We start from the raw sequence: 15,547 nt of genomic DNA on the forward strand, positions 1-15,547 counted from the left end.
CCGGTAACCAGGTAGGAGAGACAGCCACAAGGAACATCCCTTTGGCAGATCACTTTGTTTCTCTAAGCTTCCGTTTGATCATCTGTAAAAGGGAGATGGTTAACACCCACCTCCCAGGGTTGTCGTAGAGACCAAAGGGCACAACCTCTGACAGGTGTCTGGTACAGAGGCGGCTGTCCACAAGTGCTCCCTTCCTTTCTTCTGAATACTTCCTTAACAAAGCGATGCTCAGCGACCTGGCCCGTGATCACCACGTGGCCTCGGGCCAGCTAGGCTCCGTGCTGTCATTCAAGAACCCTTCCCTGCGGCACGTGGGGAGGCTGACAGCCACACGCTGGGTCGCAGGGAGGGAGAGCCTGGGGCCCTGGCAGCTCGTACCAGGCACACGGATTCTTTGTGATTGGGGGGGGTGGACAGGAGAGTGGAGGGCTCATCAGTGGGGATCAAGCACAGAGGCATAAAAGGACAGGACATCTGGGAGGATTGCTGGGAAAAGGTCACTCTGGCAGCTGGGGAGAATGAATAGCAGCTACAGACGCAGGAGGCAGAGACACTATTTCAGACCCAATGAACCGATCGACGGGGGGAGTCAGAACCAGACCGAGGTGGCCCTGAGGACAGACCAAGCGCAGGGCAAAGGGAACGCTGAGATGCCACAAGAAGCCTTCCAGGGGCTGGGCCTGGACCCTCTTCTCCCCCTTGCAGCTCCCATGGCCCCCTCTACTCTGCCCACAGCCCAGAGGGCCCTCCTGAGCACTAGACCCCTCAGCCCCCTCCCCCACTTGATGTCCACCAGCCTGTCCAGACGGGGGCTCACTCTCCCCTCCAACCCTGCTCCTCCTCTGCCTCCCGGCTCGGCCAACAGCACCACCGCCATCCTTCATGGCCGACCTTCACCAGGGCGGGACGCCGGGAGGCGTCCCTCTCCTTCATAACAATGCACTTCGTTCCGTGGGCACGGCCACCTCCCCGGCCAGGCGCCTCCCCTCTGGGCTCCCAGCTTCCACACTGGCCCCTACAATCTGTCCTCCACTGGGAACCAGAGTCAGCTCAGAAAATCTGACTGTGTCATCCCCCTCCTGAAAACCCTCAGGAGATGCCCCATGGCCTCAGAACAAAGTCAATATCCTTCCCCTGCCCACAAGACCTCCGAACCCTGGCCCTCGTTAGCTGCATCCCACAGCCAGAGGCTCCCTCCATATTAAACCTTCTGTTAAAAGCACCTCGCTCCATCCCCTGCCCCCTCACCCAGCTAATGCCTGCTCATCCTTCAGGTCCAAACGGAGATGAGCGCTCCCCCCGCAGGAAGCCAGGCACCCTCCTGTGTGACCCATCACAGCCTCCATGGTCCCCTTCACTTGGCCCCCGACTCCTCCATAGTTCTGGTTCAAGGCCTCTGCCCCCCAGCCTCACTCCTCTCTCTACCTGGGGCCCAATACTGTGCATGGTGCGTAGGACACGCTCAGCAAATATTTGGCAAGTGAACAAATGAGTCACTAAATTAATGGATGGAGAAGAAATTCACTGCTGTCCACAGGAAACAGCAGGAAAAGGAGCTGAGGGGGCAGGCCTGTCAGCAACACTGCGGCAGGCCTGCCTACGTTGACAGGAAGGATGGCCCGGGGCTGGGGCTAGTGGAAAAAGCACACAAGTGTGAGGAGAAATGCTATCATTTGTGTAGAAAAAAATTTTAATTATATATATATATAATTTAATATCATATATATCATATATATATAGTCTTTCTCTTAGAGGATAAATAAGAAGTGAGTAGCAGTGGTTATCTCTGTGGCAGAAGGAATATTTTCCAATCTGTAGCATATATACCCATTTCAAACTAAATAATAAAAACGAAGCCTTTTCCTTCAGTGAGAGGACCCGGCCCAGCAGAAGGACAAGGACACACCACCTGCCAGGAAGATCCCTGCCAGGCGCAGGACTTGCAGCTTCCAGGCCATCTCTCTCTGTACTGTCAGAAGGCCACTGAGAGGTATAGTTAAGACGCCTCCTCTCAGATGGGAGAACTGAGCCTCCGAGAAGGGGCGGGACTTGCCAAGGTCGCACAGCAGATAAGCAGGGAGTGGGATGAAGGAGGGACCCTGGCACCAGAACCCCAGCTCTCGCCTCCCCACCTGGCCTCCCCCAAATCCCAGGAATTCACCTGTGAGACTGCGGAGCTGGCAGTGGGGGAGGTAAAAGAAGTGAGGGGCTTGGCCACTGCTGACAATGAGACTCAGGCCCGTCCTGCCTTTCTCTGGGCCTTAGCACCCATCCATCCCCTGAGGTTCTAGGCACTGCTCCCTGAGGCCCTCTGGCTCTGTCTCTCCAAGGGTTCATGGTCAGCAGAGAGTTAATGTCCAACTACCCAGCACAGGCCTCTTCTCAAGTCTTCAGGAATAAAGCCTGCCCTGTGGGCCCATGGGCTGGAGTAGGGAAGAGATAAGGATTATTCCCAAGCCAAGGACATAGCACACAGGTCCCTAGGGGCCCCCAAGTCCCCAGGTGGAGATCAAGGAGCCTCTCTTGGGCCAGAGACACACCCCAGGAGACATGGTAGGAATCCACCTCCTCCAGGAAGCCTCCGGGCCTGCTAACCCTGGGGCCTCTCCCTTAGCAGACCATGGAGACCAAGACATACATCTTAGACACATACACCTTCCCAGTGTCACAGAGGCACCCACCCCACTGTGCCAAAGGGACGGCTGAGACCAGAAATGGGTAGGGACTCCCTAAAGGCAATCTGTCAAGACCTGGATCCAGGCCCCCCCAACTCCCAGACCAGGGCTCCAGCCCGTGTTCAGCATCAGCCCTGCCACCTGTTGCCCGCAAGACCCAGGGACGACCCCTGGCCTCTGGGACCACCCAATGCTAGGTGTCCTGTGAGGGCTCTGCCCCATGTAGGGTGCCTCGGGCTGACTTACGGCCCAGGGGTGCTGTCCCTCACACGCCTGGGGCCAGGCCAGCTGGAGCAGGCAAGCCCTGGGCAGACAGTCAGGGACAGAGCGTCCTCCGGGCCCAAGGCTGTGAGTGGCCGTGGTAATCTGAGGAAATCCTGGGTGCATGGGGGTGTGCCCAGGGTAACCCAACCCATGAAGTGACCAGGGGTTGCCATGGTTAGGGACAGGTATGGTTTCTGGGTGGGACAATGGCCTGGCTGCTTCTTCCAAGATCTGCTCTAATCCTACTTCATGCACCCAGTCAAAGAATCATAGAGTCAGCAAGTCAAGGAAACCTTCTTGAGCCCTACAATTCTGGAGCACAGCTCCCCAGACCAACAGACACCCAGCATCTTAGGCCAACAGACTATCCAAGCTGGGCACCTTCCAGGTGCCATGACTTGATTTCCAGCCATGAGTCTCTGAAGGAGAAAGACAGCTCAGACACCTCGTGTGGGCTCCACCCCCATGCCCTCCCCACCCTCACCCAAAAATCAGTCAGAAAGGCTACTAGTGAAACTTCTAATGAGGCAAATGGTGCAGATCTCAGCATTCTCTGGAGAATCCACAAACCTCCAGAATTCTTTTCTTTGATCCCACAGTCAACCTAGGTAAGGCCTAATGCTCAGGCTGATTTCTCCTCCGGCTGCCAGCTAATCAGTCTACCCTCAAAACTTCACAAACAAGATTCACTGATCTCGGACTGTCTGAAGTTTTTTCCTCCTCTCTCCCTTTTGAATCCTGTTTTTGCCTCTGTTCTTTGATTCAGTCTACCAACCGACTCCCTCACTTACAAAGAACCAGTTTGCCGGCAAAATCACTAAACTACGCGCAAAATAACCAACTACATGCCTCTGAATTATTCTTGACATTGTCCGCGGGGTCCCTGGTGGAAACAACTCCCATCTCACTCAGTTCCCCCCTGTGAAGCTCACCCCCGAAAGGAGATTGTGTCAGGACATCAGCTCTGCAGTGGTCTCCCTGGGCAGGCAAGTAGGCAGGCTCCCACTCACCTCCAGACCCAAGTGTCAGACTCCACCCAGGCCTGGGTGGATGGCCATGGAGAGCCCCTGGACCATCCTGTGTCCACCTGCTGTCCAGAGAGAGGAGGGAGGAGGGAACCGCCAAGAACTGGGGTGCAGACACCAGTGGGTCCCATGGGATATCTCTGGCCTGGGCTCAAGTCCTAGCTCCCCCCCACCATTGTCTAGGTGACACTGCTCACATCTGGAGGTGCCCTGCCCCCTGGATGAGGAAAGGAGTGAGAGGGGCTTTGTCGGTACTAAGGGTCTCCCTGAGAAAGCTGCTTGCTGTGCCTATGCAATCAACGTACGTCAAGGGCCCAAGCACAGCCTCTTCTTGGGAGCTCAAAGCTGCAGAAGGACCCAGAGTGGGTAGGCTGGCAGAGGGCCTCCCGAGCAGCTGAGGCACCACACTTCCAGGACTTCCGAGGGCCCGAGAGTTCCTTGCTGTGCTTCCTCAGGCTCCCTCAGACTCTCCCAGCTCTGTCTCCCCGGCTCCCCTTCACAGTCCTGACAAATCACTTACTTGGCACGGTCCTGCCTCAGGCCTTCGGTTCATGCAGTGCCCCTTCCTGAACACCATCTCCACCAGCAGTCAGGAAGTGACCTGGGAGTGAGACCTCACTCCTACAGACCCTGCGGAGCCAGCTCCGCACCTCTCTCAGGCGCTTATCACCCCACACCCCCCCTGAGCATGCCCAGCCTGGGGACCTGGCTCAGGGGGCTCCCTCCTGCTCTCTCCTTGTTGTACACCCACAGCTTCCTTTGCTCCTGAGCTGCTTGGGCACACAGCTCTGGGCCTGGCTAAGCCTTATAGAGCCTCAGTTTCCCTGTCTGTAAAATGGGACTAGGTCAGCAGTTCTCAGAGTGTGGTCCAAAGACCCCTGAGGGTCCCAGAGACCCTTTTAGGAAGTCCATAAGGTCTTGTCTTTTCCACCTCCATATCTGTGAGGCCAGATTTTCTTCATACACTTCAACCAAAACAATATCACATCCGTCTGGATGTGAAGCAGATACGAGAATCGGGTTGTCTTCTATTAAGTCAGATACTAAAAATATTTGAAAAAAATGTAAAACAATGCCCCTCTTCTTACTAATTGTTTTATGTTGGCAAATATAGTTATTTTTCATAAAAATACATTATCCTGTAATGGATTTTTTTGTGGTTACTTTTAAATGTCTCAGTTAAATTTCTAATATTAAATATCCATAGATATAACCCACATAAACAAAAGCTCGTTGAGGTCTTCAATAATTTTTAAGAACATAAAGCATTCCTGAGGCCAGAAAGTGTGAGAATCTCTAGACTAAATGATCGTGATGGACCCTTCTTGTTCTGATGGTCTCTGAGCTCACCTCCTGGGATCAGCTCACTCCTGGCTGAGTGAGATGCTCTTTATTTGTCCTCCTGAGTTTCAAGGTGGGGAAGTGTGGGGTGTGTGTATGACTGGTTCTAATTTCAAGGGTTTGGGGGATCAAGGAGCATGTCCATCCTCCATCCCCTTCAAGAGGACACAGACTTCTAACCCATCCTCTCTTGACCTTGAGGACCCGTGGCAGGTCCTGACCCCACAGCAAACCCAGGGAGAGCAGCAGATCCCCCATCTCTGGGCAAAGCACTGAGCCTGTCACGGTCTCCTCCCTGGTCTGGCCTCCCAGCGGTTTCAGCCCTACGGAGGCACATGAACCTTTGGAAAAAACCTCCCCGTTCTCCAATCACAGACCACAAAAGCCACAGCCCCAAAGAGAGGATGAGCCACAGACCCGAGCGGCTGTGGGCATGGGCTGAGTCCCTGGTCCCCAGTGGCCAGCTGCAGAGGCTGGGCAGGGCTGGCTGCAGGTCAGAGGGACTGAAAGTGGGCGGGGCTGCTGGCAGGCGGGGCGGCACTCACGTAGATGAGATGGTCTCGGTATCTAATGAGCAGGTTGCGCAGGATACCCGCTTCGTTGAGGTCCCCCAAGCGGATCATGTCCTCCACGCCGTGGACCGACGTGGGGTGCATGGGCTTGATGTGCCTGGCATTCTGCGGGGAGATCCAGTGTTCCTGCGGGGAGGCACAGTGGCTCATGTAAGCTAGTTGCGTTCTCCTGGCTGCACTTTGCTAGGGAAGAGTCCCGGGAGGGACGGGAACCCCGGGTATCTGCGACCCCATAAGGGCCTCTCCTGTGGCCAAACACGATCATTTCTACCATCTATGAGGACCTTAGCGTCCACCCCTACCCTTCATGGACCGCTCTTCCTCCTCTTAGGGGATTCTCTCTGCAGACCTGAGAGGTGGGCATGGCAGGGATTTTGGCCCTACCTTATGGTCGTCATAAAGGGGATTAGTCTCTCCAGTCACCTTACAGGATGGAGTGGAAAGTGTAATCATTGGCGTTAGACAGACTTGGCTTCAAATCCAAACTCCGATAAACAAATGCACAAGAATTATTCAGAGAGTGCAATATTTCCTGCTGCCACGGGTGGCAGACGGTTGCACATCTGGGCAATAGCCTTTGTTCTTTCAACAAGTGTGTGAAGCCATGGTTTCCTCTGACCTCCCCCAGGTGGTCTCCAGCACCCTCTACTCACGGCCCCAGCTTCTCAGAGAACTGAGAATCTCTCCTGTGCTCTGCAGTGTGGCTACAACCTGAGTCAAGCCTCCAAAGCCCTCTGGGGCCCCCTTCCTTGTTCCCAAATGCCAGAACCCTGGGAGCCTCAGGACCAGACAGAAAGCTGACTGGTTCCCCAGGCTGGGGTCAGTGCCTCCTCTGGGCTCCCACATACCCTAGGTCTCCCATTGCAAGGCAATGGTCACTGCCACTGTTGGAGCACAGTTGTGGCCCTGACCCCTCAGTTTTCCCCAAGGCTGGTTCCATGTCTGCTATACCCCTGGTTCACAGTGCCTCATATAGGGGCCAGGCACAAATGATGTGGCAGGGGATCCCTGATGAGACAGATGGCTGGCTGGGGACTACTAGGAACCAGTCTGAATTAAAAGCAGAGTCCTAGTCATGGAGAGACCCCAGAAGTCCCCTATTCCAGCCCCCTCACATCACATGAGAAAATAGGATCAGAGGACCATGGCCCTCAGAGAGGTGAGGGGCAGGCCAGCAATTGCTCAGGACTCCAGTTTCCCTGGCATTTCATGGCACCTCCTGGGCCAGGGCATTACATTCCAGGTCAGGCCCTCAGACAGCCCTGACATGAATGCGCCGGGTGGTGAGATCAAAGAATCTGCCTGGACTTTCCAACCCCGTGTGGAACATTCCTCTCTCCCACCCTATTTCTTGATAAAAGCTGATCCAATTGGAAAATTCCCTTTCCCTGACTCGGTCCTAAGCCCTGGAGTGGGCCAGAGGGGAGAGGACGTTGGGCAGGCTGTCTGCCTTCCCCGCTCGACCCCAGCCTCTGGTCCCATAATTCCTCCCCGAGACACTTCGGCACAGAGTTAAGGGGTGGCTCAGCCACTGCGAGACCTGTAGCCCTGTGCACGTCACTTTGCTTTCCTGAGCCTCTACAACCTCATCTATGAAATGGGAATGAGATTAACAACCCCTTTCTCTTGGAGATGTTGGGAGGGTTCATTGATACAATAATGGCCAACCTCTGTTTCACTCCTGCCAGGTCTAAAAAGCACTGGTGCCTGATAATTGCTCAACCAGTGCTGGGTATGATCACTTCAATGTTTTCTAGTTTTTGTTGCAAAAGAGATGTATGTTCTCCTTTGTTTCTCTTAACATCTCATCATGGAATTACCAGTCCCGTTTTACAGTGAGGAGTCACATTGGAGAGGTAAAGTGGCATGCTCAGTGAAATGGCACAGCTGAGCCTTTCCCCACCCCTTTCCTGCACGGAAGGTCGCCCAGCTGAGGTCAGCAGTGCTCAGGTCAACGTCCACAGACACCTACAGCACAGACCAAAGTGTAACCAGGGCAGAAACTGAGGCCTGGCCCTGAAGGCATACCAGCGAGAGACAGAGAAGGAACATGGCCAATTCTAGGGCCTGGGGGCACATTTGGGAAAGGGCTGGCCTGGCACTGAGCTCAGAGAGGCAGGGACCACGTGCTCTGCAGAGGAAGGGAAGGAGGGGTACATCTGGCAAGGAGAACAGCTTGGACAAAAGCAGAGCATTAGGACTCCAGTGAGGACTGGAACCATGACCTTTCATTCATTCAGCAAGTCTTTACAGAGGACCTTCTCTGGGAGACCTTTTGTTGTGCTCTGGGGAACCAGATGTGATTCACCTGGTCCCTGCCCTCAGGCTGAGGGAGTCTGTGGGCAGACAGAGGGGTCAAAGATGATGGCCTGGACGTGGGGTGGGGGGAGGGAGTGGGAGTAGGCAAGGCTGGTGAAAGGGGAGGCCAGAAGCCGCTAGGGGCCCAATGCCACTGAAGAAAACCCAGCCCCCTAACCTGCTCCCAGCCAGCCAGCCACATCCCTCCCCCCTCTGCAGCCCCCGTTCTCAGGGGGCAAGTGGGAGGGGACCTCTGGGATCCGGTGACACAGTTATGGGACACCATCTGACATGCAACATGACCCAGATGAAACTCAAGCCTGCAGGCAGAGTCCCTGGGCCCCACCCGGGGGGTCCAGGCTAGTTCGTGGGCCTGTGTGTGCTGCCAGCCAAATCCGTGTCCCCCTTCTGAGGCTGCAACCTCACAGGGGCTTCCTAGAAGGCCCTGGAACTGGAGCCTCTGGAATGATGTTGCAGGCACTCCATTTCTAAAGCTCAGGGGACAAAAGTGTGGTTAACAGAACCTGAGCTCCAAAGTTGCCACTGAGATGCTGGGAGAGGAAACACCCACACAGAACCCAGAGGCCCCGGATCCTGACCCCAGCACCATCATTCACTAGCTGTGTGACTCGTCCTGAGGGTCCCTCTCTGGACTCCAGTTTCCCCTTGGGGTAACAGTTGCTGTCCTCTCTGCCTTTCACAGACACTGTGAGGACCTAAAGATAGAACTTGGGTCAAAGGGCTTTGCAAACCCCAAGGTGGGTATCCCTGGGGGCTGCAGGGATAACAGTGATGCCCCTGCCTCCTCCATGATCAGTACCAGGCCTCCAGGGTCCTGAGCCCTCCCCTGGCCTTCAACAGAGCCTTCTTCTCCAAGTCACTGCACCCTCTTTCACCCCCATCAAACTAAGAGGCTAAGATGGGGACTATGCCCCCAGTGCCGTCCACAGCATTAGGCACAACCCAGATTACTGTGGAACCTAAGCTCTCTGGTCCTCCATGTCCCCACTAAGCTGTACATGTGCCCCTGCCACATACACACATGCCATGCACATGCACACATGTCCAGAGTTCCCAGGCTTCCCCTCTGGGCCCTCATCAGGGCCACGTTCTCTAAGGCAGGACCCTGACTTAAGATCTTTCCTTCCCTCCCCAAGGCCCCACTCTCACTGTCTATCAAACTTACACTTGCTGTGACCCTTCCCTTCAGGGCCACAAGAGATAAAGCGTTCAACTCTTAGACTAATTCCAGGGCAGCGTTAGGGTGGACAATGAATTCGTGTGATGCCATAACCCCACAGAATGCGAGCGGGCATTTTCAGACCACCTCACCCTCTTCTGAGGCATTCACGTGTGATCTCACATATAAATCTATAACCCTGTGAGGGTTCAGAAGGGAAAGAGATCTGGCCAAGGTTGCATAGCTAGCAGGTGGGCAGGATGGGATTTGAATCCAGCCTGTCTGACCCGAAAGCACCCCTGTACCTGAGGAGCTCCCAGCCCGGTGCCACCCCCTGCCCCACTGTACACACCGGCATGCCCACACAGACACACATGTCTAATACCAGACAGGAGGGACTGAAGTGCTGGTGGAACAAGAACAGGTAGCCTGGGGCAGAAGGGGAGGTTCCCTCCCACGGGGGTGATGGGGAAAGCTCCATGGGGGAAGGGGGTTCTGAGAGGCAGAAGCGGGGCACAGGCACTGCCTCCATCCCCCTGAGGCAGGTCACTGCCGGGCCCCTGCCTCAGGTCACCTGTCAGCCTGTGTCCCCCCGCAAGGCCTGGGGGTGGGGTGGCAGCGGGCTACTCACATTGCCTTCATCGTCCACCACCTGGATCTGCCCAGAGTCACAGAGCTTCACCACCGCCCCGATGGGCACATCAAACTCCTGCCCGGATCTCAGGTCCATCCAGACATAGTCCCCCTGCGGGTGAGAGAGGTCCAGGCCAGGTGAGCAGGGAGGGGGATCGGGTACTCCTTCCAAGCAGTCCTGTGCCCACCCCTCCACCACCAGAGGCTCTTGTGCCAACCACAGAAGAGGGAAGAAAAGGGAACTGGCACTGTGGAAGCCATGGTGCCAGACCCTGGGCTGGGCACTATGTGGTGTCATCAATCCCTCCTCTGGGGCAGCTGTTACTGTCCCCAATTTATGATGAGTAAGCAGAGGCTCAGAGAGGGGAAGAGCCAAGACCACACGGCTGGGCAGCTTCGATCCCAGGCCTGTCCAAAGCCCTGACCTCTCCCCAAGACTCTACATCCCACACATGTGCAGCAGACTCATTGAGGTTTAGGCAGAAATACTTCCCCTCTGTCCTAAAGGAGGCGTACCCCCAGGACATTCAAACAGCCTCTGTCACCTCCTTGGTCAACACCCACAGTCATAGTTATGACTTTCCTGCAGTGATGCTGCTCTGTGCCGGGCCCCATGATATATGTGGGCATCGCTCTCAGCCACACTGTCTCCTGGCTTGTGGGGACATCCCGATCTGGGGCCAGGGGAGCATTATATTTGTGGCCCCTGCAGCGTTCAGCACAGGGCCTGGCTCCCACTACACGCTCAGTAAGGGTTCACAGAAGCCAAATCTACAACCCAGAGTCAGAAAATGGGCTCAGAACAACCACTTTCAGCACTGATGCATTCAACATGCATGTACTGAGCACCTACTGGGTACAAGGCACTGATGGATCTAAATGCTGGGGATCGAGCAGTGAGCATGGAGTCCACATGCTAGTTGGGAGGAGACAGAAAACAAACAACTGAGCAAGTACACGGTCACTTGGGATGGCGGTAGTGCTGTGATGGAAGTGAGCACACCAACGCTGGAGAAAGACAGAGCTGGCCAACCGGAGACTCATTCGCCGGGGAAGCCACTCTATGAAGGATACCTCTGAGCTGAGACCTGAAGGGCGAGAAGCAGTCAGGCTAGGAAAGAGCAAGGGTAGAAATCTGGGCAGCGGAAATGATAAGTGCAAAGGCCCTGAGGCAGGAAGGAACCGCAAAGAGGTGGTTGTTGCAGGACCTGATGAGAGAGAGAGGTGGGCAAGATTCAGGACTCATAGACTCTCGTTGGCCTGGAGGTAAAAGTTTGAATTTTATTCTAATCTTAATAAGAGTATTCTTTTGGGGTGGTTCCAAAGTTCCTCAGAAGGGTAAGAGAACCTAGACATTCTAATAAAAATATAACTTCCTATCAAGCGGCAGTTAAAAGCATAACAACTGCTAAAACTGATTCACAATGAAATAAGCCCATGGGGATGGCCCAGGGGAAACAGCTCTGGGCTATGAGACTGGGATCCAGGACCCACTTGGCCTCCAGTAAATCGCTGACCTCTTTGAGCTTCGGTTTCCACATGCCTCAGTGAGGCGTGGGCTTGGTGAGTCCCAAGGCCAACTCTTCACTGTTTCAGCCTCCTCCTGTTCCCATCAGAACCAACTACTTTTCAGCCACAGCTGCCATTATGGGCCTTCACTTCATGGGAGGTTAGCACATGTTAGAAACAGGCTAGCTTCAAACCCAAGCTTTCTCCCAGAAAAAGTGAGAAAAATTGGAGAGCCTCTGGGATGGAAGGAGAACTCATGCATTTGCTGAGCATCTACTGTGTGCCCAGGCTGCATGACTGCTTCCCGTAGACTGTCCCATTTAATCCTCACGACTGCTTTAGTGCCAAGTCAAAGCTGTGCTTCCTGCCACACTCCTCACCCTCTCTAAGTACCAGCCCAGGACCACCAGACACACTCCTGCTCAGGCTGTTCTGTTCCAACTGCCCCCCATCTCACCCCACCTTTCCACTGAGAGGACACCCAAAGCAAATAGCAACTCTTCCCTGGCCCCTCCTCACTGCCCCACCTTCCTCCTCCTCCCCCCAATCCCTGAAGAGTTAGTTCATTCATTCAGTACATATCTGTGGCGAGCCCGCTGTGGGCCAGTTTCACTCCAGACCCTGGGGACAGAGCAGTGAACAGACGGGAAAGCAGAGGGCCTAGTAAGGGCAGGCCCAGGTTGGAGCCAGATGAGGGGGCGCTTGGAGGATATGAGCAGCACCAGGGCACACAGGGCCCTGGGAGCCATGGACAGAAGTTGGACTTTCTTTCAAGTAGGACAAGTAGCCACTGGAAGGTTTTAAAGCAGGAGAGAATGGCATGATGGATTTACATTTTCAAAACTTCCCCTGGCTGCTGTGTAAAGAGCACACGTTCTCCTCCAGTCTTCGGGGCCCCTGGGCTTGCCCCTTAACAGCCAGCACCACTCTGGGTCATCACCATGGGTGTCCACTCCCCCCTAGCCTGCAGCCCCCTGAGGGCAGGGCTGGTCTGAGTCTTCCATTGGTGACTCCCCAGAAGAAACAGTTTTTCTCTCAGTGAGACAGAGAATCAGAATGTGAAACAGTGTGTATGTGAGCGTGTGTGTGAGTAGGTAAGAGGGAGCATGTGACAGAGTTCGTGTGTGAGAGAGAGAAAGAGAGAGACTACCTGATTCCCAGAGGCCAGCAGAGGCGGGCAGTGGCACCAGGACATTGCTCTATGCAAACTCAATACCCCTGCAACAGGCCAGGTAGTGACTTACATGCTTCCCTGTAATTAACTGTCTCATTGAACCTTATGACAACGCTTAGGCGGGGGATTCTCTCTCTACTTCATCTCCTCAGAGAGGTCAAAAAACATGCCCAAGGTCACATGGGTGTTGTGTGGTAGAGCTGGGAATGAAGCCCAAGCCTGGCAAACTCCAAATTCAGTGCTCTCTCCCTACATCCCCTGGGCCCCACCCTGAACCCAGCTCTGCAAGCAGAACAGGAAACACTGATAGGGTCCCTGGCTGGAGATGGTTTGTGGACCCAAAAGGCAAACTGGAAGCTCCAGCTAAGGGCAGCAAAGCAAACAGAAATGTCTAGAACCCTCCTAGCCAAGGACTGTCACCAGGAGGGTGGTGACTTAACTTTCTCTTCTCTTGGTCTGAACTCGAGGAAAGAGGCTAAAATGGCAGCTAAGAGGCTTCAGGGATGAATCTGGGGCCTGAGGACCTCTGAGGGGGACAGTTCCCATGGTCCCATGGAAAGTACTTGGGGCATCAGAATGCAGCTGGGTTGTAAGGGTCCCCATTTTACAGATGAGGAAACTGAGGCCGAAAGAGAGAAAGGGATTTGGCCATAGTCACTCATCAAATCAGTGACGGATGAGACTGTGAGCATCTGCAGGGCAGAGCCCGAACCAAAAACAGGGTAGGTCAGGAATCTCTGGATGGGTGAAGGAAGGAGCAGAAGAAGGAAGACGTAAAAGAACATGACACTGTTTTGAGGGGCAGGAGGAGGGAGGAGAGGAAAGGGGCACTGGGCTCAGGTCTGACCCCACCAGCCCCTCCCCACAGCTGGATTCCAGGCAGCCCATGACTGTATCTGGCCCCATTCCTACCACCCCACTGTGAGGGGTGCCCCACTAGGGACCTCACCGGGAATCAAAAATTCCATTTGTGTAGACACCTGCCTCTGTGTGGCTGTGTAACCTGGGGCAAGTTTCAGCTTCTCTGCTGTCGTTGAGTGGTTCCCAGCCCAGAACGGTGAGTTCCTAGATGGATTTGCCTAAATGTTCTCAAGGGTACTCCACAACCCTAGTGGGGGCTTCCTCCAGGGAAGCTGGCCCACATTCCACAATGAACACAAGGTAAAGAGTTCTGGGTTCAGGTCCCAGTTCTGCCCCTAACGCTGTGTGACTCTGGGTAAGTCTTTCAGTCTCTCTGAGCCTTAGGGTTCAACAGGAAAGGAGTCAGTGCTTGTGAAGATGAGAGACCCAAGCAAAGGGATGTTGTCCTTGATGTCCACCCACCTTCCCTCCTAGGCATGAGCCCAGGATCAGATCAATATCAACTCCCCGCAGGGCCTTAGCCTTATATGCCTCTTTCCTCCTCTGGGGCAGGGCCTGAGGTTCAGTCCCCGTTTGTGCAATGAAAAGGAATCTGTCTCAGGACACTGCCCCCACCCTTGCTTATCCTCATAGTCACTCCGGGACATTGGTTATATTAGCCCCATTTTCACAGGTGAGAAAGATGGGCCAACTGACTTGCCAGGGGCGCCAGTGAGCAAGGAGGTGTCTGGTTGCTAATCTTCGGTGGAGGAGGGGACCCGTGGGCCATACTTTCCTTCTACCAGCCGGTCAGCCTGTCCACAAACGTCTCCCCGAGCCCCCTCCGTGCACCTGGAGTCACTCCCTGCTCTGGACCCGGCCAAGGGCAGGGAAGCCCCTTCCCAGCGCTGGCCCATCCACCTCCCGTTTTCCAGCTGCACAAGCTCCCCGCCCAGGCAGGGGCAGCTGGGGGCCAAGTTCCCGCCGGGCGTCTAGGACCGCGCGGCACCAGACGGCTCAGGTGTGCGTGCACCCTGGGGCTTTGCGACCCTGCGGCCCGCCTGGCTCCAGACAGGCGGGGAAACCGAGGCCCAGGACCAGGTCCGCGGGGCGCATCCTCCCCCTCCCGACCCGGGCCTCACCGGCAGGACCGCGTATGTCTTCAACGCCTGGTTCAGGCTACGCAACAGCGCCCACTTGCCCGGCTGCTTGGCGCGCGCCTCGGCAGGGTCGCCGGGGTCAGCGGCGTCCGCGGGGTTGGCGGGGTCTGCGGGATGGGCAGGGGGCTCCATGGCGCGGAGGGCCTAGCGGCGGCTACGGTGGCAACACGTCTCGAGCTCCCTAATTCACCTAATCCTGTGCGCGCCGCCCGCCGGGGAACCCTAAACCCGGCCATCTGCCGCGGGCCCATGGCAACGGCGGCTTAGGTGACGCCCGCGGGCGGGAACGAGGAGGGGGCGCCCGCGCCGCCCCAGCCCCCTCCCATCCAGGCGCGACCCCAACACCCAACATCGTCGGGGATTCCGGGCCCGCCTCACCAGGACCTCAGCGAGCGTCACCCGGGAACCGAGCTGCGGGACCTCGGCAAAAACGAGGCACCTGGAACCTCACCTTGACTGCAGTTTTGGAGAAAATCAGTATGTTTTCTACGGAAAGATGGGGATGTTATGGAGTGGAACACAATAAACTTAGTAAATTTTTTAAGACTAAAGGGAAGGTGCGTCAAAGATCTTTCTGGCCCACTGGCTGCCTCTGGGGAGTGAGGGCAGATAAAAGCCTTGAGGTTGGGAGGGGACTTTATGGGGAAAGCCCTGGAAGAGTCTCTGGTCCTCACCCAGCCTCTGAGGCCAGCCAGCTGGTGATCTCCAGGCCAAAGAGGAGGCACTGAGGCCTAAAGGAGGGGCGCCCCCTCGTTCCCCAGGACAGCAAGTCACCCCTAATGGCTCAGAGCTCACCCCACAGTGGGCGCCAAGCTGGGCTCCTGTGTCCTGGCAGCCACACAGGACTGGGTGCCGGCTTGGGTCCATGCTGGGCCG

The 15,547-nt window shown here is 55.6% G+C and overlaps 1 protein-coding gene across 4 annotated transcripts in view; it reads right to left on the reverse strand.

The window, feature by feature from the left end:
- MYO7A (myosin VIIA) overlaps nt 1-10,097 on the reverse strand; it is a gene marked incomplete at its 5' end in the record, with an annotated part of 88,381 nt that extends 78,284 nt beyond the window's left edge. For 3 of the 4 annotated variants that reach the window (XM_082627857.1, XM_082627856.1, XM_082627855.1), the window contains 2 exons: nt 5,851-6,003; nt 9,987-10,097. In XM_082627857.1, the coding sequence (XP_082483983.1) occupies nt 5,851-6,003; nt 9,987-10,085 (252 nt within the window). The remainder of the gene's footprint in view (nt 1-5,850; nt 6,004-9,986) is intronic. The other variant, XM_082627854.1, reaches the window with a different exon arrangement.
- Nucleotides 10,098-15,547: the final 5,450 nt, after the last annotated feature.

The sequence above is a fragment of the Mesoplodon mirus genome, assembly GCF_964341445.2.
Source record: "Mesoplodon mirus genome assembly, chromosome: 7".
Lineage (NCBI taxonomy): Eukaryota > Metazoa > Chordata > Mammalia > Artiodactyla > Ziphiidae > Mesoplodon > Mesoplodon mirus.